The following is a 26974-nucleotide window of genomic DNA, read 5'->3' as shown; positions in this document are numbered from 1 at the left end:
AGATAGATAGATAGATAGATAGATAGATAGATAGATAGATAGATAGATATAAATTTGAATTAAGGTAATGGTAGACTAATGATATTTTCTGACACTAGCCATCGTATTAATTTACAGAGTGTTGTTTCGTCAACTCTAGTTGATTGAATACAATAACCTAATGTTCTTCCACAAAGCCATCTTTCGTCATCAGTCTGAATATCCCTTTCATTTGATGTTACTGTTCAGTCTGATACAGGTCTGATGAGATATCCGAAGAGCCACCTCTGGCCTGATGCACCGGTATGTTCCCTCATCAACATTTCTCAGCCAGTCTTGTTGAGAACCTTTACTTGGTGCTCATCTATTGGCTCTGAGTAGAAACCAGAGGCGGGATTTCTGTAGTGCAGGGGAAAACCAAGTGGCCGACGTCGAAGTGGATTTCTCGCGGCCTGGCGGTTTACTTGTATGTTAAAGAAAAGGAAACATAACGTTACGAAGTATTTGTCACGCCTCGGACGGATTAACACACTACCTCGAAGCCACTACAAAGTCTCCGTCATATCAGACGGTCTGCAGAGTCGGTGAAAAAGACTTAATCTGGCTAACGTCAGCTACATGTATTCACAGTGCGGAGTTAGCTAGCTAGCTAGCCTTACATCATAAGTAGATAAACTAGAAAACGCTAACGTCCGCTAGCTACAGTATGCTAGCCTAACATTAAGACCTACTCTCAGTTATTGAATAACGTCTGAAATCTTACATCACATACGCTTTACTGGAGATTACTTGGCCTTAACTGATAGAAAGCTAGCTAGAACAACAAATGTGTATTGCATAGCTGCACTGATGTTGATGTCTTTAGCGAAGAGACTGCCTGTAGGCTCACTTTATGCTCTTATTTACAGTGTAATGTTGTTTCTGAGCAGGCCTCCCACGTGGTACCCCTCATATTAGGGGGCTCTCAGTGAGGAATGGGTGTTAACCTGACCTTTTGACTTGTTGTCAAGCATCCGCATCAGCTGTTGTCACTTCATGATCACGGTTTCACTGAATCAAATAAGGTCTTTTGTAGGTGAACATACAAGATCTAACATTGTTTCCTCCTTTTTTTTTAAGATGGAAGGTCTGAACTAGAGCTCGGGTGGACACAACAAGACAGCAAGAAGAAACAGGAAATAACTGAATGGCCATGGCCTACTCCAGCTACAGCAACCTAAGCAGGGCTCAGCTCACCTTTGAATACCTGCACACGAATTCGTAAGTTCCAATTTGCTGAAATGAATCTCAGATTATCACACTGTACCACACATAAGTATTCACTTTGATATAATACACTTAGATCCACCCTAACCTGAAATAAACATGCACATACTGTTACAAGACACAGAGATGGTGAGGTTGCATGGGGTCTATGCTCCTTCATTGTTGACTCAGATATACTAAGTTTTAGTTTGATGATCAGAGTTACTGCTTTTCAACCTCATCATCTGTTCAAACAAGTGGAGAACAAGCAAACATTTCATTTATTCAATGTCAGCATACATTTGATTAGATCCATTAAAAATGTTTCTTCTCCGTAAAAGTTATGTTATGATATCCTTGTAGTTTAGTTTATTCCTACCATTATTTGCTGAATTCTATTATCAGTGCACTATGTGTGGAATCTAAAATATATGTATTATACATAGACAATTAATGTTTAAATTCCTAACTTGGTCTTGAGACATCATGGATGTGTACAACACAGATACTTAGTTTAACTGTATGAAGTTATTGGCATGTTAAAAGTATGATCAGGAAATCTGTGGGTCACTCTTTTCATCAGTCAAAGAGGCCTGAAGCTCTCTTCAGATGTTGTGAAATGTTTATTTTTGCAGTTTATTTTTTTACTGTTCTCCTGAAGACACAACAAAACCAAGAACATTTTTTGGTACAAGGAGAGCTTTGCATTTTCTTATAATGTAGCTGAAGAACTTGGTTGGTTTGGACACTAAAACAATTAGTCCTTGTTTAAATCATTTGCTTAATTAATTAGTTGATATGCTTTTGCTTGGCATATGTTTCAGGGTTTGATACTTAATTGCTATGAAACTCTCAGCACCATCCCCAGCTTGCTTATATTGAAACTATATTTTAAATTAATTTGATGAATTTCAGCTCATATAACTGAACCACAGCCTCACGCTGGAAGTTGACAATGAGATCAGATCCTGTAAACAAATATGCTCTATACATCCCAGTTTGACATGTTTCCCTCTCGATTTATTTCTTGCATATAAGCAATGATATTAAATTAATTACAATTGTCATTTACTTTCAGCACAACCCATGAGTTCCTATTTGGAGCCTTGGCGGAACTTGTTGATAATTCAAGGTACTTATACTGACAGCCTCTAAGTGTTATCACACAAAGCAGCATGGGAAATGCACATTAGCCAGGTGTCTTCTTTATCACAGCAATAACTCTCAAAGTTTCTTTATGTTTTTCACAGGGATGCCAATGCCACACGAATAGACATTTACACAGGTAAACCTCCAAATAGCTCTCACAATGAAGCCTACACATTTCTTCATGCTCGAACATGACTCTTATAACTTTTCTGCTGTGCTGACAGAAAAGAAGCCGGAGCTGCGGGGCGGCTACATGCTCTGTTTTCTGGATGATGGCACTGGAATGGACCCAAGTAAGTGGTACTTGCTTAACGGAGAAATTTCTTTGAACAATTTTTAATTTATGAGCACCCACTGCAAGTTTTCAATGACACACTTTTTTTGTATCTAAAACTTAAACCTGAACACTTTTTGTTTGTTAGATGAAGCAACCCACGTTATTCAGTTTGGAAAGTCAAACAAACGATCCCCTGAGTCCACTCAGATCGGCCAGTACGGAAACGGATTGAAATCGTAAGACCTTTTCTGATCTTGTATGATTTTAGTACATTAAATTTGGCACACTACTGTTTTCTATATCATTTAATTTGAATCTGATTTTGTTTTGTAACAGTGGCTCTATGCGAATGGGGAAAGACTTCATCTTATTCACAAAAAAGGGCAACACGCTGACATGCCTTTTCCTGTCCAGGACGTTCCATGAAGAGGAGGGACTGGATGAGGTCAGAGACAAAGTGGAGAAAGACACCCTGTTAATAGGGATTGTTACTCGTAACTTGATTGCTTGTTGTGCCCAGAATTTTTTATACAATTTTGTTGGGACTTACCTCTAAGCAAAGAAACTTAATCAATTGAAATAATAGAAAATAAAAATATGTTAATATTTTTCATCCAGAAAGAACTAGGGTTGCACCGAAATGAAAATTCTTGTCCGAAACTGAAAACCGAAAATGAGGAAACCAAGGCCGAAAACCGAAACACCAAAATAAATTATTATGCCAATTATTAGTAGGGAGACCGGGGACAGTTGTAACACGGATCAGTTGTAACACTTGCACTTGGTCAAACAGGAACAAGTTAGGAATCACCTGAGAGGATCTGAATAGCTCTCAGTGAAACGTGCGCTGACAGACTCTAAGAGTGTATTTTTCATTGTTTTCACTCCATGGTCCGTCTCAACCTCTTTGATTAGAAGACGCTTTAGTGCTGCAATTAAAGGAATTACGGATGCAGACATGTTGGACCTTACCCAGACAAGCGCAAACTGGCCACAGTTTTTGCTTGAGTCATCACAAAATTCTGTTTCGGCCGTGTTGTTGCAGTGATAAAAGTCTTTCAGAAGAAAATGGAAAATGCACTTTTGAGCCATTTTCGGCCGAAAATTTTTGGTGGCCGAATTTTCTGTGCATCCCTAGAAAGAACACAACAGTAATCAGTCACAATGCAGCACTTCAAATTATTGCGTACATCCAAAGACAATAATTTTTTGTGTAAGTTTTGCCAAGCATTCAATATTTCCGAATGATCTTTTTGCTGAAGAGATACTACAAGTAACATGTTTTATTTTACATAACTTCAGGCTTTTCAACATCTTTGTATTTCTACACTCAATGACTGTGATACCCCTCTGTAGGTGATAGTGCCCCTCCCCTCCTGGGATCTGAGGACCAAAGAGCCACTAACCTCTGACCCAGAGAAGTACGCCATAGAGACGGAGCTCATCTTCAAATACTCACCTTTTAAAAATGAACAGCAGCTGATGGAGCAGTTCAACAAGATAGAGAGCAGCAGTGGTGAGTGAATGATGATGGATTTTGTGGAATTTTGCCTTTAATAACAAACGTCACGTGTCCGGTCCGTCTCTGATCCGTCACGGCACTGGATCTGATCGGTTTCTATTCTAGTCAATCTGTTAACCCCCACTGGATCCGCTCCGGCATTTCGGCTGCGTCTCTGATCCGGCAGGTCGGAACGCAAGGGATCAGATACGCAAGACTTCTATTTTTGCCCGATGCCGGAGCACGACGCATCAATTCAGCACAGAGCAGATGGAGCGGGACAGGAAGTCAGGCACCAAAACAAAATAAAAACCTGGTTCATTTTCAGAATAATGCACTCTTTGTTATCGTTAGATCATTTTTAACTTAACTATGACAAAAAAAATGTCCTTTAGAGCGGAGCCAGGCCTGTAGTCATCAATTCAAATTCAGAGGCTGATAAAGACAACATGGATGAGGAGAGGAGCAGGATAATCCTTGATTCAGTGATTGCTGTGGGAAAACCTCGGTCACATGACTCCAGCTGTCCTGCTCCGTTCCGCGTTCCGAAAACGCAACCGGTGAGCGTTTAGGGACGGGAGTGCACGGAGCCAGACCACAGCGGATCGGAGACAGACCGTACACAGATCTTGTGGAACTCCTGTGTATTAAGACAAGATCGTACCCACTTCTTGTAAAATCCTAATGGTTTTTGTTTTTTGACCTATAATTTTAAAACATTTGTTTTTTTTGGAGAACACACTGATCTGTATGTTTCAGCATAATATCACTAATAAATGGCATCAAGCTTTAGTGTCAGGGAATTAGACCTTATATTTTGTTGTTATTTGTTAAAAGGCACTCTGGTGATCATCTATAATCTGAAGCTGATGGACAACGGAGAACCAGAGCTGGATGTGGACACAGATCATCAGGACATACTAATGGCTGGGACAGCAGCTGAAGGAGTGTGAGTATCATTTTACTTTTATTAAAGCATTCAGCTGTATGATCATGAACCCATACGTTTTCTACATAAACTTCACTGGGTGTTTTTCTTATTGATCAATAATGTTAATGTTGATGCTTGTGCTCTTTCCCCTCTCACAGGAAGCCAGAGAGGAGGTCGTTCAGGGCATACGCCGCTGTGTTGTATATTGACCCACGCATGAGGATTTTCATCCAGGGACATAAAGTCAGGACCAAGAGATTGTCGTGTTGTCTTTATAAACCGAGGTAACATGATAACGCATGTGTTGCATCTTAAATACTAGATTTCAGTGACGACCGTTTAATTAGTAATCTTGTTTTGTTAAAGGATTTATAAATACTCATCAACTCGTTTCAAAACTCGTGCTGAGCAAGAAGTGAAGAAAGCTGATCACCTCGCTAAGATTGGTGAGTGAGCTGTGAAATAATCTTTAATCCACATTTTGACCACGTGTTGCCTGTCTCTATTTCATCACTTTACAATTTTGTCATTTATTTTAGCGGAAGAGAAAGCCAAAGAGGCGGAGAGCAAGCGGGTAGCTTTGGAGGCTAGACTGGGAGACGACCTGTCGAAAGATTCAAGGGTAAACCAAGGAGATTATTTGGTGAAATTTTCACGGACAAATGTAATCGAACTGTGTTAATCCAAGCTTTAATCTGAGCTGCTTTAATGTCTGAACTGATCATTTCCTGCTCTCTCTTAAGGCAATCCTGAGAAAGGTTCAAGATTCAGCCATGATGCTCCGACGGGATGCTGACATGAAGAAAATGATTCTTGAAGCTAAGCAGAAGTAGGAACAAAACTGTACAGCCTTATTTCTGCTTAATGTTGGTTTATCTTCTGGTTATATGTCTTGAGGTGTAATTATGACACTAGTTGTGAGCTATTTGTTCTGTTTTTTATTTAGGAAAAGAGAACACTTATTTGAAAAGATCCCCTAACACAGTACTCTGCAGCACTGTACTTATGCTGGGCTTTGGCTGTCTCTCTTGAGTTTCTGACACGTTCTGTTTTTGTTCAGAGCCCTGAAGGAGCCCAAGGAGTTGAACTTCATATTTGGAGTAAACATCGAACAAAGAGAGCTGGACGGGATGTTTGTGTACAACTGCTCTCGTCTTATTAAGATGTATGAGAAGACTGGTCCCCAGCTGGAGGGAGGCATGTGAGTACTACGGACACAAAAAAAAAAGGATGGTGTTTAAACACAATGTTATTGATTCTTTGCATTAATGCCGTATGATTAATAATGGGATCTGCATGTTTTAGGGCATGTGGAGGTGTGGTTGGAGTGGTGGATGTCCCGTATTTAGTCTTAGAGCCAACTCACAACAAACAAGACTTTGCAGATGCAAAGGAGTATCGACATTTACTGAAGTCCATGGGGGATCATTTAGCACAGTACTGGAAGGACACTAACATCGGTGAGTTTCTTGATATGTGTGGATTTCTGTTTGTGCAAGTTCCCACACTAGTATAAGAGTGACTAAAGGGTGCCTGTTACAGTATTTATAAAACTCAAAACCTCCAACACAAAATAGTAATAATAATAATAATGCATTTTATTCATATAGCGTTTTCCAAAACTCAAAGAGACTGTACAATTGTTAAAATCAACACAAGCAAGGAACACAAATCAAACAAAACAACAGTACAATCACAAATTAAAAGCTAGATTAAAAAGGTGAGTTTTTAATAGGGATTTGAATGTTGAAGGGTCAGAGCAGTTTTGGATATGAGTGGGGAGAGAGTTCCAGAGGGTGGGGGCGGCTACGGAGAAGGCTCTGTCCCCCCAGGTTTGGTGCTTGGTTCTGTGAGGTGGAGACAGGAGGTTGTCGTGAGGAACGCAGGTTACGGGAAGGAGTGTGATGGTGGAGGAGGTCAGTGAGGTAGGAAGGGGCCTGGTGGTGGTGGGCTTTGTAGGTGAGGAGTAGGAGGATTTTAAACTGTATGCGATAGGGTACGTGAAGCCAATGAAGATGTTGGAGGATGGGGGTGATGTGGTCACGGGAGCGGGTGCAGGTGAGGAGGCGTGCAGCAGAGTTCTGAATGTATTGCAGTTTATGGAGGACTTTGGAAGATGTTCCGTCCAGGATTGTAGAGTAATGGACGGAGGCGGGCTATGTTTCTGAGGTGGAAGAAGGCCGTTTTAGTGAGCTGGGTGACGTGGTGTTGAAAAGAAAGGTTGCTTTCAAAAAATGATTCCAAGGTTACGGATGTGAGGTGCAGGAGATAGTCGAGTTATTTAAAGTGAGACTGAAATTTGGAATGGGATTTGTGAGGGACTTAGGGCCGATGATTATGAGGTCGGATTTATCATAGTTTAGGGATAAGTAGTTGGTATGCATCCATGTTTTTATTTCAGTAGGCAATAATGTTCATCCTATGGCAAAGTGCAGGTACGCTTACGTCATTCAATGCAGCATTGATCTTATTTAAGCTTTCACCATTAAATACTCGTGCACCTCAACTTCAAGATGTTGCTTCTAAAAGCTTTATTCTAACACACATCATCATACAGCATGTTAATCACGTCTAAAGGCAAAAGGGTCTGTATGTGTTCTGAATGGCCACACTGGAAGACTTGTCAGAAGTCTACAGTCATGACATCCTGGCTCCATTATACTTTCCTCCTTATTGTCCACTGGTGTACAAACTCCCTGCACACCAAGTAAGAAGAAGAGAAGTTACAGAAACATTCAGTCTACACCTTAGCTCAAATCCTTTGTATTTTAATAAATAGCTTGCTGAAATGGGAATGTTTTAAATGCTGAGTGTCTTGTGTGTTCTATGCAGCTCAAAAAGGAATAGCAAAGTTCTGGGATGAGTTTGGGTATCTGTCCGCCAGCTGGTCAGCACCTCCTTCACCAGAGTCCAGATACAAGAGACGTCGCGCAATGGAGATACCAATAACTATTCAGTGTGGTATGTTGTAAACGCACACACATATTTACATCATGAACATGCTGTGTCGTTGTAAACAAACCCTCATGACCTCACACTGGCTCTCTGACTCTGCTTTTTATTCACAGACAAATGTTTAAAGTGGAGAACGCTGCCTTTCCAGATGGATGCTGTGGACAAACGTTACCCAGACAGTTGGGTGTGTCTCATGAACCCAGACAGCACTCAGGACAGGTGAACAGCAAGTTGTTACATGTCTCTTAATTAGGGCCCGAGCACCGCTGGTGGCGAAGGCCCCATTGTTTTTCTAAGGATTGATTTTTATTCTTTGTCGCGCGACTTCAAACGCATTTTTGGACCCCTGAATGTGCATGAAAGCACGGATATTTTTGCACACCCATCAGGCCTGGTGAAAAATTTACTAATTTATGGGTCTCGCAAAATAATTTGCAAAAATGTGCTCGCTAGCGCCCCCTAAAATGTTCAAAAACGCCTCCATATTGGAGTTATTTTGAGCTACATGCTTGAAAATTTTTACGCATTTTCATGGCATCAGGACGCACAAAAAAGCCTCTCACACCCATATCCGAAACTCAACAGGAAGAGCGCCACCTATTTATGAAAATTAAAAATGGCTCCAAAAAGCGTCCAAAAACGTCCAAATAAGGGTGCATACTTTCGCTATTATCTTCTAGAGCTTTTCTCCGATTCAGTCCAAACTAGGCACATTCTATAGTAAATCCATTGATGATAAATACAAAGTAAAGGCATTCCATTCAGACGACAGTTGTGGGGGTGTCAGACTTTGGGGTGGGGTATCAAAAAAAAAAAACTTCGGAAAATGGACTTTTGTGACTTTAAAATGCACGTAATTTCACCTCATCCAACACACTCATCAGGCCTGGGGAAAATTGCGACATTTTATGGGTTTTGCAAAAAAAGTCAAAACAAATTGCTCACTAGTGCCCCCTACAGTTTTCAAAAACCCCTCCCCATAGAGGTTATTTTGAGCTACATGCATGAAAAGTTCTACGCATATTCATGGCATCAGGACGCACAAAAAAGCCTCTTGCACCCATATCCCAAACTCAACAGGAAGAGCGCCACCTAGCTTTGAACATGAAAAATGGCGTCAAAATAAGGGTGCATACTTTTGTTATCTTCTCCGAAGGCATTTCTCTGATTCAGTCCAAACCAAGGGCAACCTATAGTAGACACATTGAGGAGAAAAAAATATCAGAACAAATTTTGATCAGACAAAAATTGTGGGCGTGGCATGTGTTGAGGTGGGGCATCAAACGCACATACAGCTTTGAATGTGAAGAATGACGCCCAAATAAGGGTGCATACTTTTGAGAGCTCCTCCTAGAGTTTTTCTCTGATTCAGTCCAAACAAGGCACATTCTATAGCCGACATATCGACGATTAAATTATTGTTAAAGGAATTCTGTTCAGACTAAAATTGTGGGCGTGGCAGACTTTCAGGTGGTGCATCAAAATGCAAAGGAGAAACAAGCCCTGCAGAACTCATTAAAATATGCAAGGAAGGAGATCCAGCAGCAAAAATCTGTTGTGATGAGTCAAGCTGCACATCTGGAAATAAAGGACAACTCCATCCAGAAGTAACAGGAAAATTACAAAACAAAATGGAGGAAACTAAAATGCTTGTCCAACATGTTACATGTATTTCACATTCTATTGACCAGGACAGTAAAAAGAACCTTCCAAACATTAACAACAAACCGCCGAAACACTTCTCCAAATAACTTTGTATTCAAATTAAAGCAAAAGTCTCAACATAAATCAAAAAAAAGTTTTTTTTAAGACTTTCAAATGCCCAAATCTCCAATGCACATACAGATTTCAATGTTAAAATGTAAAAATGATTAAAGGAATTCTATTCAGACTAAAATTGTGGGCATGGCAGACTGTCAAGTTTGGAGGTTTTCTTGGCAATCTGCCAAAAACTTGGAACATTTGCACCACCTAAGCCAGAATATACTCTCAGATCTTGCTTTGACATCATGTGGTGGCAAATATCAGGCAGCGGTTTACATGTGGCGGTGGCTCGCTTAGGCGGCGGGTGTGCGAGGGCCCGTTCATCGCCGCTTGCGGCTTTAATTTTCATCTTCTACTTTTATTATAATTATTTAATTAGCATAGGCACTGCATGTCCATTTAGTCTCCTTTTCACTATAACACTGTTAAGCAATCAATAGAGTTTCTTCATGCAATATGTAGTTTCGTTTTGTGTTTTCAGGTGTGACGCTCCTGAACAAAAGCAGAATTTGCCCTGTGGTGTTCTGAAGAAAGACAAGCAAACAGCTGAAGACAAACAGAAAGAGCTGTCAGACAAAATCAAACAGCAGCAAGATAAACTTCAGGCCCTGCAGGTACCACATCCCTCTTTGTCTCATCTCTTCCTTTCACTTCCTGTTTAATGTGCAACAGGACTTACGTTGTGTTTCATTCACCAGAAAACCAGCACCATCAAATCTGCTGCAGATATAAAGAAGCTACCACTGGAGGTCAGCATGAAACCAACAGAGAGCACTTCTCAGGTACTCTGCATCATTTAGTTTCCTAATTCTTGGTCACTTTTTATTGTGCTGTAAGGTTCTTGAGTTTTTACTAGTTTTTGAATATGTGATCTTGTTTTTCTTCATTATCTCAATTAAATGTTGTTGTTTTTTAGGCAACTAGGTCTTCTGAAAGGTCCACAACACGCCCTCGCTCCCCACCTCTCCCAGCTCATCTAAAAAATGCCCAGAGTACTCCTCCATCTCGTGCATCTTCTCAGCGCTCCACCCGAACACCTGCAACTGCACCTCCCAAAGTCGACGCTTCCAGGTCGAGAGCTGCGGCAAAGCCTCCACCACCTGCAGCAAAGTCTGTGGCCAAAGCTTCTGCCAAAACACCTCCAGCCAGCCGCAGCTCACGGGTATGTAAACTATTTTTGCAGCCTTACCGTTCTAATGGAAGGCTCTTACAAATCATTTTCACTCAATAACAATTTATGAAAATATATGTCCCTGTTTAGACCCCCGCCAAAGCAACACCAGCCAAACCTGCAGCTGCTGGACAACGCAAGAGAATCATAGAGGAGGACAGTGAAGAGGAGGAGGAGGAGGAGGAAGAAGAGGAAGAAGAGGAGGAGAAGGAGGATGATGACAGTGAGGAGGAGAGTGAAGAGGAACAACCACAAACAAAGAAATCAAAGATGGCCGCAGCAGTTGCCAATCGTGGTAAAGTGGTGGAGAAAGCCACACCTCCCAAACGTGGCAAGCTGGACGAGGTAAACACAAAACTGGATTTACAAGTTAGAGCAGACTTAGAATCAGGTTAGGATATTTCAAAGTTTTATTTTTCTTTTTTGACACCTTGAGATATATCACTTCAAAACATACACGTGTAAGACATAAGTTTTCATCATTAGCAGGGCTGCAGAAGAACACATGAATGAGCCTTTGTGTTCGGGTGTGTGGCTTGTTGTGTAGCATTCTGTGTGGACTGCTGTGTTCATGTCTCTGCTGTCTCCTTTCTACTGCTTGTTGCTTTTGTGTGTCTAATACTGCTTGCCTCCCACAAAAGATGAGCTTCAGGGAAGTTTGAAAATTAAGCTCACAAAGTGACTGTGAGGCGTCAGAATTGGACAGCATTTGAAAAAACTGTTTGTTTACAGCATATTAAAGACCTTTATCTGTTACAAACTCTATCCTAAGGGATGATCAGGGAAGTGGAACTATGGCTTTTCTAAAAATACCTAAACTGCAACCAAAGGCAAAACTGAAAGGCAGCACATGTACAAAGACACTGAAGCCAACATTGAGTTACAGGCATTTCTGGATGACTAAGTAGGTTCCTGAACTCCAAATCAGAGCCCCTCTGCTGTTGACCCTGCAGGTTAACAAACGCTCACAGCCTGAGAAGAAAGAGGTTTCTACCCCAGCACGGCAGACACCAACAACACCATCCTGTGGCCTTAAATCTCTTTCCTTGCAGCAGCATGTTGCTAAACCAAAGGTAGCTTTACTTGGCCGGTCACCCCCACTAATACCTTCAAATAAAGCTGCATCTGAACTCACAGCTTCTAACAAACATGAGCTTTCAGCTGACTCGGGTGTTTTAAATTATCCTTCCCTTATCTAACAACTTTCTTTCAACATATTCTCCACAGTTCTATTGAGCATGCCTCTCTCTCCTAACGCTTGAGGTCACACTGGGATTTTCACCACTTTCATTGAAGGGATGCAAATCCTATCTTTCTCTGTCTTTCAAGTAAACAAAAGTCATCTGACTGCAATGATGGTAACGATTCCTTTTGTGTGCCAGGTATCCGAGAAGCCACAGCAGCAGGAACCAGAGAACGACGCTAAAAATGCTCAGAGAGGTGAGAAAACGAACTGCACTACATTCAAATGTAACATATGGCTTCAGAACAGGATGTCCTTGAAGCTTTGAGGATTTTGTACTGAAAGAGTTTTCTCCTTACAGATAAGGGGCTGCTGGTGGAAGTACGTGTCAACAAAGTCTGGTACACGGGCAAAGTCATGGCTGTGGAGGCAAATAAACAAAGTGTTCGGTGGAAGGTGAAATTTGACTATGTCCCTCGCTCCACCCCTAAAGACCGATGGTAAGATGTTTTGTTTGTCTCGCTGAAATAAGGGCATATTTTATTTACCTCCCTAATGATTCATTTCATGTCTTTTATTCACTTTTACGTGTGTGTCTGTGAAGGGTGTTTAAAGGCAGCGATGACGTCCGGTTGATGCGGCCGCCATCTCCAATCTCTCAGACACCTGACACCCAACAGGAGACTGAGAAGGGTCGGGCAGCCATGGAGCCCGACACTACTCAACCAGGAACCAGCCGAGAGGTGACTGAGAGTCTGGTCACTATGTTGAGGTGAGCTGATTCCATTGATCTGTTGTTGTTGCCTCATAAAAGCCAGGGCCCCTTTTTTTTCTCCTCATTCATGTGATATAGCTCTGTGGTGTGTTCACAATCCTGTTTGTGTTTCCAGAACAATGCTGCGTTATTTCTTTCCTCCTGCTTTCCGGATTCCAAAGGATGATGTTAACAGCATGACGGCAGAAGAGCTAGTGGCTTTTCCTTTGGTGAGATATATGAATGATGACACAAGATGGAGTTTTACTTGGAAGGGGAAAGTAAAGGGAAAAAACTGTCCTTCACAAGTCCAGAGCATTGAGTGCTGCTGTGTATTTTCCCCCATTCAGAAAGAGTATTTCCAGCAGTATGAATCAGGTCTCCAGTCTTTGTGTAACTCGTACCAGAGCCGGGCGGACGCTAGGGCTAAAGCTGTTGAGGAGAAGAGTAACAGCACTGAGGTCAAACTGAAGGAGGCAGACGAGAAACTACAGAAATTACGAACAAACATTGTAGCACTTCTGCAAAAAGTACAAGAGGTAAGATCGCCTGCTTCAGACATTCCTTATGATACCAGAACCAGATTATCTTCAAACAGTGTTGGAAAAATATATTGCTCCCTGCTACCGTCTGTTAAATTTATTCTTTCATTGCTTTTCACATTATTTCTTTTGTTTGTAAAACTTGCACTGTAAGTAACACTGACGTTTTTTTTTTCTTTAACAATCTTAGGACATTGACATCAACACAGACGACGAGCTTGATGCATACATAGAGGACCTCCTAACCAAAGGTGATTAAGGAAGACAAAACTGAGACATATAAGAGAGAAGAGGACTTGCACATTAACAAACTGGCAATTTTAATCCAGCCATTATTTGCCAACAGCTCTCAAAGGACTTGTGCTTTTGTGCAGAGTTGGCTGTGAATATTTGGGGATATTTTCATTGTAGATCCCTCCACTTCTTAAATCTGATTGTCATGACTTTGATCTTTGTGTTTTATTGTTTATTTAGTCAGAACCTGTGCACTCTTTAAGTTTCTCCATTGTTGGTTAGTTTATTCGCCTGTGGCTTCCTTTTGAGTCCTTTTTTTATATAGCTGCTTATATATGTTAGTCCGTGTTCAAGCCATCCCTCCTAATTGATCTGAAAGTGGTTTGTGTAGATTTAATCCAAGTTATGCTCCCTTTATAAAGTCAAATAATACTGTTTAAACTGCAGACTACACTTGTTATTCATTACGGTCGATTGGCAGGATTTGGGTTTGACTGGTTGTTGTTTTGAACTGCAGCCTGTACTTCAGCATTGACATTTATTTTTCTACACTACAGTCACCTCAGTGTTGCTCCTTACCTTACTCTTTCCTGGTCTGACAGTTAAACCAAACCAGGTTAATGTTTTACAGCTGGGTGATGTACCACACCCACAAATAAGATCTTCTTACTGGGTTTTATCAGTATGATTATTCTCCCGTACCCTTCCTAAATTTAAGCTATGACTTTTCTGTGTTTATTTTTGGAAGATAAAAGATTCCCATTTAAATGCAAAGGTTGTGTGTTCATTATTATTATTCAGTGCCTGTGTCCTTCTTTTTGAACAGATTTTTAACATGTCATGGAAATGTTTTATTGAACAGTGCATGCTTTCCGTCTTTATGTTCTGATTGGAACAAAGGATTCTGTATTTTTGAAAAATCTTTACTTAAAACAATAAAACCGGTTCAGTAACAACTTATGAGGGATGAGTGTCTGTTATTGTCATGCATCTCCATATTCCCATATACATTTTAAGTGAAGTCTTTTGTAAAAGTTAGAAAGCAGTAATTATTTAGACATTTGTTTGAGTCAAAGTTTATTCAATTGTATGGCCAGTTTATTGAAAAAAAATATAAATGTCACAGTTTTAACATGAATGTGTGTGTCTGGACTGGTCTGGACTGATGAAGATACTGCCCCTGAACCAGATATTCTCAGATGAAGTTCCCTAACAAAGTATTTCCAACTCACTCGCATCAGAGAACTACGGAAGAGGATTAGGGCCACTGGAAAAAAAAATTAAGGTAAAACATTTTTTTTATTATAATTATTCTGAGAAAAAAGTCAGAATTCTGACTCTTTTATCAGAATTCTGAATTTAATCTCAGAATTCTGAATTTAGTCTCAGAATTCTGAATTTAGTCTCAGAAGTTTTTTTTCTCAGAATAATAATAATTAAAAAAGGTTTTGACCTTTTATCTTTTAATTTTTTTCCAGTGGCCCTAATCCCCTTCCCCAGTAAACAGAGTAATTTCAGAATCTTTGAAAATGAAATAAAGTCAGGTCATACCGCATACCATTTCATTTCGGTCATGGATATGTGCCTGGTGAACTGTTTGGTTTGAAGGGGACTTTTATTTTGAAGGCCATATTACAAACGTTGTGGATGTAAACACTGCAGAGCTAACGGAGGTAAGATTGAGTACTCATCTTAAATCTATAAAGTTTACATGCAAAGGTTTCATTAATATCAAAGAAGGTACCATATAAATGATTTTAAAGTGATTGGCAGACACTTTGCAGAAAAGCTGTGTAACAGCTCGCTAGCCTGCTAACTGGGAGCTCGGTTCACTTTGGGTGACAACAGCAAAGTATGCAGTTTAACGAGCAGGGGCGAGGTTAACTATTAGGCTGACAACATAATACAAAACATAATCATAGTGTAAAGAAATAATTAAATCCAAAAGGGTAGCCAATATCATTTGTATAGCTAGAACAGGAAGGAACGAACTTTGACCCACTGAAAGTAATGAAAACAGCTGACCTTACGTCATGATTTGTTAACTGTGTAATGTTGCTGCACATACTATGCATTCAGACTTAATTTAATAACCAAGTTTGTGCACACATTAAAGGTATTTAATGGTTCATTTATATGGTTTTACTAGAACAACATCGGCACAATACAGTTTGGCAATGCAGGTAAAGCGAGAGGCACCCTACTGCAGGCAAGATGGCGCCGCCACAACATCCACACCGGAAGTCCATACCGGAAGTCCATACCGGAAGTGATTCTTTAACCCCCTCTCTACCCAATGCCGGATGCTTCGAACTGGAAGTTTCTTCTTCGTGTAGCGTATTGATTGCATTAGTCTGTCGCTGCTAAATCAATTAGCAGAAAGCTAATTGTGATAGAGAGAGTGAGTGAGAGAGATCCCGCTGTGTATGAAGAACAGAATAATGTAGAGTGTTAGTGTGTGTGGGTGGAGGGGATGAGAAGGAAAAGACTGTAAGTAAGAGGGAAAATACACTCAAGCTGTACACAGAGATCTATATTCACCACAAAAACAACAGAGGCTCCCCAGAAATGTGTACTGTACATCTATCATCAGTGGCTGACAGTGGTGCCTCAAGTTGAAATATTTTAGTCCTAATATTTTATGTTGATTTGGAGTTTGTAATAGCAAAAGTGCATTGTTCTTTTTCAAGTACAACATTATCAATACAAAAGGGTTAAGACATCATACATATAACATTAAAAGAACATAAAATAAAGTATAATTCTACATTTCAAGTAGGGGTTGGATGGAAAGAAACAGTAGCTATGTATACATTTGCAGTTTTTCTAGTCATTCTAATTGAAGGTTCCAACTTCAATGTTTTCATGGACGCCAAATAAAGTGATCTTGTTAAGACATTGGTGTACATGCATCAAGCATTCAATCTGAATAAAACTGTTTGACAAGCTCAGAGTGTTTACGCCCATCTAATGTCTCAAAATAGAAGGAGAAACCATTCCCTCCGTTTGTTCTTGTGGTTAATGAACACCCCTGTCACTGTGTCATTGTAACGTGTTACAAATTATGTTAAAAAAGAAACAGTCACCACACACCTCTACATTTTCCTCCTCCACTCGCCCCTGCACCATAGATAACATTCTGCTCTTCTCTCGTGACTGTGGATCTACTCTGGATCTGTATTTCATTCATTCATTAATCTATACATGTGATCACATAGGCAGACAGCATGCAAGGTAATTTGGAACAAACACTACAGCAAACTTAGATAATGTGACAAGTCCCCATGGAAAGAGACTCCTGCACGCTGCACAGTTATCATAATGAACCTGTGGGGAACAGCTGTGCAGGAAGGAAGAGGGGTCACTGGGGGAATCAGTCAAAGGGGCAGGACCTATGGGCAGGACACACACCACAGGGAACTGGTGGGCAGGTGAGGTACAGTCAGGCTAACACAACATAAAATAACATATGACCCAGACAAAACAAGAGAGGCATATGCAGATGTCATCACGGCAGCATCATAATCAGCTTTAAGTATTTCAACACACACTCGGAACAAAAGGCTGTGCATGGCTGAGACGTTAACACTATAACTTAGTGATTCGTGCAGGCTTCTAAGTAACTTGAATTCTCAACAGCCTATACACTTTTGGAGTCAATCAACTAGTCAATAATACTGATACGATTAAAATGTAAGTGCAAAAAAGTTCATAGAATTACGCGTAAACCTACGTGTTTTTGAAGGCTTTTATTTTGCGTTCACGTTCCTGTTTTTCAAGGCTTTTATTTTTTTGAAGGCTTTTATTTTTGTAACTTCCGGTATGAACTTCCGGTGTGGGTGTTATTGCAACGTTTTTAGCTTTGTAACTTCCGGTATGGACTTCCGGTATGGACTTCCGGTGTGGATGTTGTGGCGGCGCCATCTTGCCTGCAGTAGGGTACTCTTGGGTAAAGCACTGACCGGGGGTTCCTAAAGTGTGGGTCGGGTCCCCCCTGGGCGGTTGCGAGACACCAATGGGGGGTCACCAAATTATTTACAGTCTATGGTCACGAGATGTCGTTTTTATTTTATCTTAAGTAATCTAAATTTACTTATTTTTCCCATTGTCGTAAAAATATACGCAAAACAGTTGTTACATTTGAAATAAAACCCAGCAAATTAGTACATTTCATTAGTTTTTTGCCTTTTTTTGTTGTCAGATGTCCCCTAAAGTTAGGTTTAGGGTTAAAGGATCAGTATCAGCAGGTTAATTCACAGCAGCACAGGAAACACAACCATATGTGCATGTAGGTACTCATTTCAAAGTATGAAGCAAATGAAGTGTGAGGCAACATTTAACAACTTTGAGGGACTGTGGGGGTCACAAGTCTTTGGCACCTATATTTTGGGGGTCGAGGGCTGAAAAGTTTGGGAACCCCTGGCATAGGCCGACCTGAAAGTTTTGAGTTAGTGCCTATAGTTCTAATGTTATAGAATAAAAGTTATTTTAATTTGATATGATACGATACGACTGCTGTATTATGTTATAGATTAATCACTAGCGTCGTTGATAAAGAGGTTTTGATACTGGTCAAGTGTTCAATTGCATGTTTTTAACAGTAGACCTATAAATGATGTAAAATAAACAAAGGAGTGGATGATTAATGAGGGTGTTTGCATGTATAGGCCTATATGTGTGTAGATTGGATACATGGATCACACTGACGGTGACGGGGCGTCATGAAAAACACAAAATTGACCACAATTTAAAATGACCAAAGTATACAATATATATAATGAAAGCTTATTGATGTTATTGGCAGAGTCATTGTTGCTAATTTTAGTGTTCATGTGAAAACACTTGTCTTGTGTCACAACAATTAAAACTAAAACCTTCACCATTTACACCCTTTTGATTTGAAAAGGTATTTGAAGAGGTATTTGCATGTGATTTACTTCTCATGTTGTCATGTTGTTGCCAACTGTGCTAAAGATCTGAACCATTGCCAGTACTTCTCTAAATGTAAATAACGGTGCCTAAAAATTCCTTTGCTGGTGAGTGAAGTGACATCACTCAGGGGGGTAAATGTTTTATTTTACATTTCAAATTGATTAGTCTTTTTGTCTTTGTACTGCAGGTCTTGAGCAATGGCGGCATGCTCAGCTCTACTGAACCGTCATTTAGCTGGAAGCTGTTGCAAGGCCTTGTGTGTTGTTCCTCAGCCTCTTATCCACATCAGATCAGCAAGTTATGCCGAACCTGGCACAAGAAGATCTGATGAAGAACCACTCTGGGAGGCAGGAGGCTTCTTACCATTCTCTGGAGCCAAGATAGGGTATTTCTTTCAGGACAGACCTGTGCTGAAGAACCCATTTCTAGAGGATGCCTTGCTCAGAGGATACATGAGGAGACACCTGCCTGAGGAGGTGAGGAGGAAGCACTCCTGTGTCTTTAGCTACAGGAATGTAATATACTGAATTTATCCGAAGATGTGCCACATTTGAATTCTCTTACAAAGATAGGTTGTCATAATTGTTGTTTTGTAGTCATAGAGCAGGGAGTCATGTTAACACATGATGTAGTGTAGGTGCTGTAGGTGATGTTGCATATTGCAATATAATATTGCAGTCGTCTGATACATTTTCTAAAAGTTATTGTTTTGGTATTGATGAGCTGTCTAATAATTGAACATTGAGACAATACAATGTGACCAAAATCACATAAGTTTAAAAACATTAGACCTCAGTAGCACAATTCGTACATGTATTTGTTAACTTTTGTGACAAAGTAATTGTATACTTAAGGTTTTAAGACAACGCAGAATCATTTAACTATATTGAAATATTTTATTAGGAGTAACCCCTTGAGATTCATCATCTCGTTTTCAAGGGGATCCTACAAGACAAACATATAATACACACTAGTAACAAATACACATATAAAATGAGAAAATACCAAATACTTGGTATTTGACATGTCGATAGAGACATGTTAAAGAGATTGCAAAGGGGTTACATCAATATGTGCGATGATAATTTAACACATTTTGTTTCTATACCATCTAACCCAGGACCGCTACTCATTTTTAAATTATTAATTGCATCTTGTACCTCCGCAGGTGTGATGTTTTTAAAGGAAAAACTTTGGTTAGGTGATGCGTTGTATATAAAGTTATTTGAGGGAGTACTGGGCCCTGCAGTTGAGCCAACAGTGGAAAAATGCTGATTAAAAGCTTGGGCAATTTGGAGTGGATCATGCGGTACATCATTATCAACTTTTAGCTTATTGGGCGATTCTTTTTTTGATACATCCATTATATCTTTAATTTTAGTACAGAATTGTTTTGGATTATTTTGTGCCAGAGATTATCTATAATAATTGGATTTGGCATTCCTGGTCATGGTTTTGCTTGTATTTCTTAAAAGTCTATATTTTTCCCAGTCAGATGGATCCTTAGTATTACGATACACTGCCCATGCCTTATCTCTCAATCTAAATATTCTTATATGGTCAGAGTTTATCCATGGTAAATGTAAACTATCAGTTTAGCTTTCATCTATTGCAGACTGTTGTAGACAAGTTTTAACTTACATACTTATCCAACTCAATCTATGAATATCACACAGTGTGGTAGGGATTAAGTCTTAGCTATGATTTGCTGCTGTAAGTTAAACAAGCCGTTAGACGTCCCTGTGTTTGCCAAGTTCCAAAACCTGAAGCCTTCAATCTATTTGTGCATGAATAGAGAGAAAACCTAAAAGCTTCATCTGGCTTTATCCTCTCATCAGTTTTTCCCTTAGCTTTTTGCTCACCACACCTAGCCCCTCGTTTTCCAACAAACCAGCAACACAGCAAGTGTAGATCAAAGCTCCTTCTTACTTCTCTCTCACTAAAGGATATAACTCTATTTGTGAGGACTTGCCCAACAGCTGGACAGGATTTATGTGTTCAAGTGAACAAATGTTGTCTTTTTTTGTGTTGTTCACAGGCTGTCTTCTCAGACTTGTGTGCATTCGGGGAGCATGTGGCAAATGAAGTGGATTATTGGGGCCGTGAGTGTGAGGTTACTCCTCCTCAGTTGGTGCACTTTGACCCCTGGGGTCGTAGAGTGGACCACATTGTGACTTCCCCGGCCTGGAAACGTATGAAAGACTTGTCGGCACAGGAGGGACTAGTTGCCATTGGATATGAACGGTCATGCGGGGAGTGGAGGTTTGGAAACTTGTTTTGGACTGATTGGTTTCTATTGGGAAGTGTTGTTACATTTGTATCTAAGTGTTTGTTTGTGTTTGTCCTAGTCGTGTGTACCAAATGAGCAAGTTATTCATCTTCTCCCCCTCCTCTGGTCTCTACACTTGCCCTCTGGCCATGACTGATGGAGCTGCTAAAGTCATCCAGGTGTGTCAGAGAAACAGTGTGTACTGTAGGTCTTAATCCAATAAGAAATGTTAGTTTAACAGCAGTCTATTTACATGCTCTTAAGAAACCAGATTATCAATCAATCGGACTCAATCAGACTTTATTTATAAAGCGCTTTTCATACAATGACATTGTAACACAAAGTGCTGTACATAAAAACAACCTAAAATAGAATAAATTAAGGAAAAAGATCCCACCCCGAGCCCCAACCCCAAAACCCACCCCACAATCCTAAGGTTTGGAACACAATATATGCAACAATAATAATAAAAATAATAAAAGTAAACTAAAAAAGAAACGCACTCATTATATCTTAATGAGGAAACACTGGAGTTAAAATAAGATGTTAAAACTCAACACAGGAAATTAAAATCACCAAAATAAAATACATTTCTAAGATAATAAAACACTAAAATATTAAACCATTAAAAGAAAAGAAGATGCTATACTTAAAAAAATAAAATAAAATAAAATCAATAAGTTCATAAATAAATAAAATAGAATAAAAGTGACTAAAATGTGAACTAGATAATAAATAAATAAACAAATAAATAGCTAAATAAATGGCTAAATAAATAAATAAATAAATAAATAAATAAATAGATAAATAAATAAATAAATAGATAAATAAATAGATAAATAAATAAATAGACAAATGAAATAATAAATAAAAAAATAGATTAATTAATTAATTAACTAAATAATAAATAGATAAATAAACAGATAAAACTGTCATAAGAATGAAGCTCAGTTAAAAGCAAGACTAAAAAGGTAGGTCTTGAGTTTGCTTTTAAAAATGTTTATCATTATCATTGCCTTCTTATAGTAACCTACATTCAAAGTAATATAGACAAGGTTAGAACCAGTGCCCTGATGTAGGAATATTGGAGAAGGATGAAGGGAAATGTCCTTTGAAGCTGTTTTCAAAAGCAAATCTAAAATTAGACTACAGCTGAAATAGATTAGTAGGAAACAGAGGGTGTTTTTCTGCAGCTGAACAGTAAAGCTCATACAAAAGCTTGCAGTAAGAAAAATAACAGTTATTATGATCTTATCAAGCCGCTGCATGTAATCATGGGTCTTAGAGTAGTCAGATTACTTTTGAAACATTCTTGTGCTCAACCTAATTCTTTTTTTTTTAAAGTCTTTTTAAGTACAATGTAAGTGCTGTTTTGCATGTGTGCCTAAAGTCTATAGGTGTTTCATGGCCGGTAGATGAAGCATACGGTCGTCTGACAACCCGTCAGCCTGAACGATTCTGGACCTCTGGACAGTGGATGACAGAAAGACAGGGAGGATCCGATGTGGGTCAGTAGTGACATGAACCATCACCCTAAAGAAGTACTCTCGAAAATTACTTGAATGTTGTATTATTCATTCACATCCCTCCATATGCAGTTGTTGTTTTCTATATATTCTATATAAATATGTTAAAATACTTATATTTGCTACTTTGTTGATTCAGTCCTCTATCTGTCTTGCATTTCTTCAGCCAGTGGCACAGAGACAGTAGCCGTTTCCCAGTCAGATGGTTCATACAAACTTCATGGCTTCAAGTGGTTCACCTCTGCTACAGATGCTGATATGACTCTCACACTGGCTAGAACACAGGACCGAACAGGAACTACAACACCAGTATAGCTGACTTATTTCACTCCTCTGATATCATTGATCACTCCTGTTGAAAAACGTACAAATGTGTCTGTGTGTGTGTTTGTTTGTGTGCTGCAGGGTAGCAGGGGTTTGTCTTTGTTCTACGCTGAGGTGTGTAGAGGAGAGGATGGACGACTGAAGGGTATAGAGGTTCAGAGACTGAAGGACAAACTGGGAACGAGACAGATGCCAACTGCTGAGTTGCTGTTGGACGGCCTTCCTGCACACAGGGTCAGTTACACAACTTCATCTATCACTGTAATAATAAACTGAAGAATCCTGCCTGTCCACCCAAATATGATTAGTGCTGCTTTATTTCAGAGGCAAGCAGGTACAGCTCACTTTGTCCAAATAAAACTTTTTGCAGTGAGAATAAACCAAACCTTTCTGCAGTTATTTTACCAAGCAGTACTTTATTTTCTTTTGTATATTTTTGACACCTTAAGCTGATTTTTTAGCAAATATAACATATAAGGGTTTTTTTGCCGACCAACACAGACCGACAAACAAAAGCCAGTTGTTGTGAGCATCAGAGAGCTGCATTAACTTGGTTAATGACAAGTGTTAATATTAAAAATGTAGCTTGTGGAGCTCTAAAGACACATAGGCTATGTTCCCACTGCAGGCAAAAGTGTCCCAAATCAGATTTTTTAGGGTTCAAGTGACTAGGCCAGATTTTTTAGAGGCAATGTGAACACTCAAATCTGGCCCAAATCAGATTTTTTTCAAATCAGATTTAGACCACTTCCATATGTGGTCCTGAATCAGATACAGATCTGATCTTTCTCAATGCGACCTCGGTGTGAACGGCCAAGGCGGATTTGATGCACATTTGATACTTTCACGCCACTTTATAGATGGAGATGGAGTGCCTGAATTGAGTGTCCTGCCGAAGGAGTCTTGGGTAGAGCCGCTGACAGATGTAATTGAAAGTTGCGCTCGACATCCGGAAGTTTTGAATAAACTCTGTCTCTGTGAAACTATTAACGTCGCAGACCCACCACTCCTGATTCCGTGTCTGCATCCACATAGACCTTTCGATCATATTTGCGGCCACAGCTCTGCAAAAAGCCGAAACAAGCAATTTGGCTCTCTTTTTCTTAATACTTGACCTCCTCCACACCTGGTCATTCATTCTCCGGCTCCCACTGCACAAAAACTTTGTAACAAAGGTGAACATGCTGACTTCCTCCATGTTTACGTTTGTGAAACAGCTGCATGTGACGTCATTATTACTGCTCTTTTGCGCATGCAGGGCAGTTTGGAGCCACAAACAGTTCACACTGGAATCGGATACAGGTCACATTATAGATGGTAATGTGAACAGGCAAACAAAAAATCTGATCTGAGCAAAAAAATCTGAAGTGAGCATTAAGCCTTGCAGTGTGAACGTAGCCATAGCTTTCGTGTTCTCGCGAGAAACATGAATAAGAATTACTTGTATTGTTAATCTAGAGAAACAATAATCCATTCCTGTGTCACTAAACCACATGTCATGATATTTCTACACAGTACATATTAAATACTACTCATCATAGTGCATGTTTTAGCAGTTAGTACTAGTAAAATACTGCTTCCTTACCTTAACGTTAGTAGGACTAAATCTAGTGTGTGATGTTAGATGTGAATTAACTGTAACTTGAAATGTCAAACTTATGTGCATATTTGTTGTTCTCTACTTTTCCAGCTTACAGAGGAAGGTAGAGGTGTAGCCTCCATTGCTAATATGCTAACCATCACCCGGATCCACAACAGTGTATCTGCAGCATCTGCAATGAGAAGGCAGGAAATAACTCACACTGCTGCACGCCATCCTGTATTCATTTCTGTTTCATGCTAAATTCTGCATAATCTGATTATGATCACATCTGCGTCTGATCACAGGGTGGTTCAGTTAGCTCGTGACTATGCCACTCGCCGCACTGCTTTTGGAAAGCTTCTTAAAGACCACCCACTGCACATGCAGACTCTTGCCAGAATGGAGGTAAGCTGGCATGAGAAAAAAAAGATTCAAATTCACTGCTGTGTTTCCCATCATGCCTTACCCATGCTTGTCCCTGACATGCACAGGTAGAAACCCGAGGAGCGTTTCTGCTGGTGATGGATGTTTGTCGTCTGCTGGGCCGGGAGGAGAGCGGCTTGGCGAGCCAGCTGGATGCACACCTACTTCGTCTGCTCACTCCTGTGGTCAAACTGTACACTGGGAAGCAGGTGCATAGCTCATACAGATGTGATAATCAGTCATGTAGCTTTCATGATGACCCTTACTATGTTTTGTTTTGTCTCAGGCTGTGGCTGTGGTGTCAGAGGGTCTGGAAAGTTTTGGAGGACAGGGCTACATCGAGGATACAGGGCTGCCTGCAATGCTCCGTGATGCACAGGTGTGGTTAATGCGTGCAACACTAGTTAAGAGCTGTTTTTTTGGATGAAAGGGTTAATTTTGAAGCTAACCTGTCTCTTAATTTGTCAGGTTTTAAGTATATGGGAAGGTACCACAAATGTTCTGTCTCTGGATGTGCTGCGCTGTGTGGCTCGCAGCTCAGGAATGGTTCTTCATGCTTACTTTACCCACACCAAGGTACAGATCCAAAAGTGGCTTTGTCAAACATGTTCAGTGGCTTTTCTATGACACACTCAAAAAGGAATGTGATTGTTTCATTCTCCTCGTAGTCCCTGCTCTCAGGTGCATCCAGTGTGTCCTCATTGGCTCCAGCTGTAAAAGCAATGGAGGCTGCTCTGTCTGAACTGAAGGACTTTGTTCAGGTAGCAGCCACCAGACCACCTGGCTACCTGGAGCTAGCAGCCAGAGACCTGGCATACAGTCTAGCTCGCATTTACACAGGCAAGAAACATGACGCTCAAACACTCCACTCACTTCATTGATATAGAGTTACACTTCAAAACATTAATGGACTAGACTCACTTGTGAAAAAATAAAATTGCCGTTAAACTAGGGGTAACTTTTCTTTTAATCTACACATTTTCCGGCTCTGTCATAACCTGGGGCATACATTACCCACAATGCAACTCGGCCACCATTTATGCAGCTCATGTAGCATTGAGTTTGATGGACTCAAGTAGAGATTAGAAGTGGTCACAGAGGTCTGGTTACCACTTTTCCCAAGTCCACACCCCAGGACTCTTCTAATTCTCAAACTAGTATTCTGCAACTATTCATGCTGACTCAGGGGACTCAGGGACTTCTGGCAGTTTATCAGTCTCATGGAGTAATCTTTGGAGCCACATGAAACTTGTTACAAGTTTAGAAAATAGAAAGCTCTCTAAGACCTTTAGCTGACTTTACTATGTGTAACAGGCTTGAACTTTATGTCTGTTTGCAGGTGCTCTTCTCATTGATCATGCATGTTGGAAAGGAGCTTCCCCATCAGACGCCTATGCAGCACTCAGGTGAATTAAAATGCAATGCTTTCAGGTTTAGAAAAAAATAAAAACAACCCAGATTTTGCATTTATTAATCATACGTACTCTTTGTCAGGTGGTGTGAGCAGGACCTGTGTCCAGTGGCGACTAAACAGGGGAGAGGCTGCTATGATCCAAACACTCCACCACTCGATGCTGCACTGGTCTATGACCGGCCCATCCAGGACTCATAGTGTTCAGTGATAACAGAATAATCTATGACTCAATCTGCCATTAATTTGCCTCACTTTAATCATCTTGTCTTGTTACTCTGTCCTACATGTTGCTGTAAATTACTGGAGAATATGTTGAAAAGATTTAAACTCATGTATACAGACACAGCTGATGGATGATTGGGTTTCTAATACAGTGTATCTCTGTATGAGGCAATTATGTGATTGTTGCTTTTGTTAGTTATTAGTGTAAACAAAGAAGCTGTGATATATTTTTGTCTTAGACAAATATAAACAATTTTAGCAGCTTACAAATTTTTTGGGAGGCTTGTTGTATAAAGTATCTGAACTGAATAAATAACACATGACACAAGGCTTTTTATTTTCCCTTTCAGAGAGGCTTTCACGGCCAGAGTAAGCAAAGATCAACAAACCAAAAATTTAACTATTTATTTATGTATTTAGTTTTTTTAATTTGGACAATGCACATTAATCAACACTTGAGCTATTGTGCTAATTCCATCATATTTACATTGAGGCATACTGCTGAAGAGTTGATTAATGTGCATTCGTAGTCCTAAAGCAGTTACTTGTATAAAACAAAAAAGAAGTGTTAAAATTACAGGATTTCACAAGACAGTT

General features: G+C 39.9%; 2 protein-coding genes across 11 annotated transcripts; both read left to right on the top strand.

Moving 5' to 3' along the window:
- Nucleotides 1–186: 186 nt before the first annotated feature.
- On the top strand, nt 187–14645 carry morc2 (MORC family CW-type zinc finger 2). Of its 7 annotated transcripts, none has more exons than XM_034691331.1 (28): nt 187–282; nt 1099–1239; nt 2303–2356; nt 2475–2509; nt 2598–2666; nt 2796–2886; nt 2987–3095; nt 4007–4166; nt 4989–5100; nt 5241–5366; nt 5449–5528; nt 5622–5704; nt 5826–5911; nt 6143–6283; nt 6388–6542; nt 7915–8043; nt 8151–8256; nt 10283–10415; nt 10500–10583; nt 10718–10963; nt 11063–11317; nt 11926–12045; nt 12355–12412; nt 12517–12655; nt 12760–12927; nt 13046–13139; nt 13260–13448; nt 13642–14645. In XM_034691331.1, the coding sequence occupies exons 2-28, from the start codon at nt 1166–1168 to the stop codon at nt 13708–13710; spliced, it is 3165 nt and encodes a 1054-aa protein (XP_034547222.1). In that variant the 5' UTR covers nt 187–282; nt 1099–1165; the 3' UTR covers nt 13711–14645. The 7 variants fall into 7 exon arrangements, with proteins under 7 accessions (XP_034547222.1, XP_034547223.1, XP_034547225.1 ...); XM_034691330.1 differs by lacking the exon at nt 187–282 and adding an exon at nt 317–445; XM_034691329.1 differs by lacking the exon at nt 187–282 and adding an exon at nt 364–559.
- A 599-nt stretch (nt 14646–15244) lies between these two features.
- Nucleotides 15245–26705, top strand: LOC117819608 (acyl-CoA dehydrogenase family member 11-like). 4 transcript variants are annotated; one of them, XM_034693061.1, is made up of 15 exons: nt 15245–15358; nt 18805–19093; nt 20656–20879; nt 20966–21065; nt 22277–22394; nt 22579–22721; nt 22818–22970; nt 24427–24521; nt 24624–24723; nt 24810–24950; nt 25028–25120; nt 25210–25317; nt 25410–25581; nt 26081–26147; nt 26236–26705. In XM_034693061.1, exons 2-15 carry the CDS (start codon nt 18815–18817, stop codon nt 26351–26353), a joined length of 1911 nt encoding a protein of 636 aa, XP_034548952.1. In that variant the 5' UTR covers nt 15245–15358; nt 18805–18814; the 3' UTR covers nt 26354–26705. The 4 variants fall into 4 exon arrangements, with proteins under 4 accessions (XP_034548952.1, XP_034548954.1, XP_034548955.1 ...); XM_034693063.1 differs by lacking the exon at nt 15245–15358 and adding an exon at nt 17056–17116; XM_034693064.1 differs by lacking the exon at nt 15245–15358 and adding an exon at nt 17577–17634.
- The last annotated feature ends 269 nt before the right edge of the window (nt 26706–26974 follow it).

The sequence above is a fragment of the Notolabrus celidotus genome, chromosome 9, assembly GCF_009762535.1.
Source record: "Notolabrus celidotus isolate fNotCel1 chromosome 9, fNotCel1.pri, whole genome shotgun sequence".
Lineage (NCBI taxonomy): Eukaryota > Metazoa > Chordata > Actinopteri > Labriformes > Labridae > Notolabrus > Notolabrus celidotus.
Note: the sequence above shows the minus strand (reverse complement) of the source record. Positions and strands in the feature narration are given on the sequence as shown.

Coding starts and splice junctions, on each gene's coding strand:
- morc2 (XM_034691331.1), top strand. CDS start 1,166: ATGGCCATGGCCTACTCCAGCTACAGCAACCTAAGCAGGGCTCAGCTC. Junction 11,318..11,925: donor AACGTGGCAAGCTGGACGAG/GTAAACACAAAA, acceptor TTGACCCTGCAG/GTTAACAAACGCTCACAGCC. Junction 12,928..13,045: donor AGTCTGGTCACTATGTTGAG/GTGAGCTGATTC, acceptor TTGTGTTTCCAG/AACAATGCTGCGTTATTTCT.
- LOC117819608 (XM_034693061.1), top strand. CDS start 18,815: ATGGCGGCATGCTCAGCTCTACTGAACCGTCATTTAGCTGGAAGCTGT. Junction 19,094..20,655: donor GGAGACACCTGCCTGAGGAG/GTGAGGAGGAAG, acceptor TGTTGTTCACAG/GCTGTCTTCTCAGACTTGTG. Junction 25,318..25,409: donor CTTACTTTACCCACACCAAG/GTACAGATCCAA, acceptor TTCTCCTCGTAG/TCCCTGCTCTCAGGTGCATC.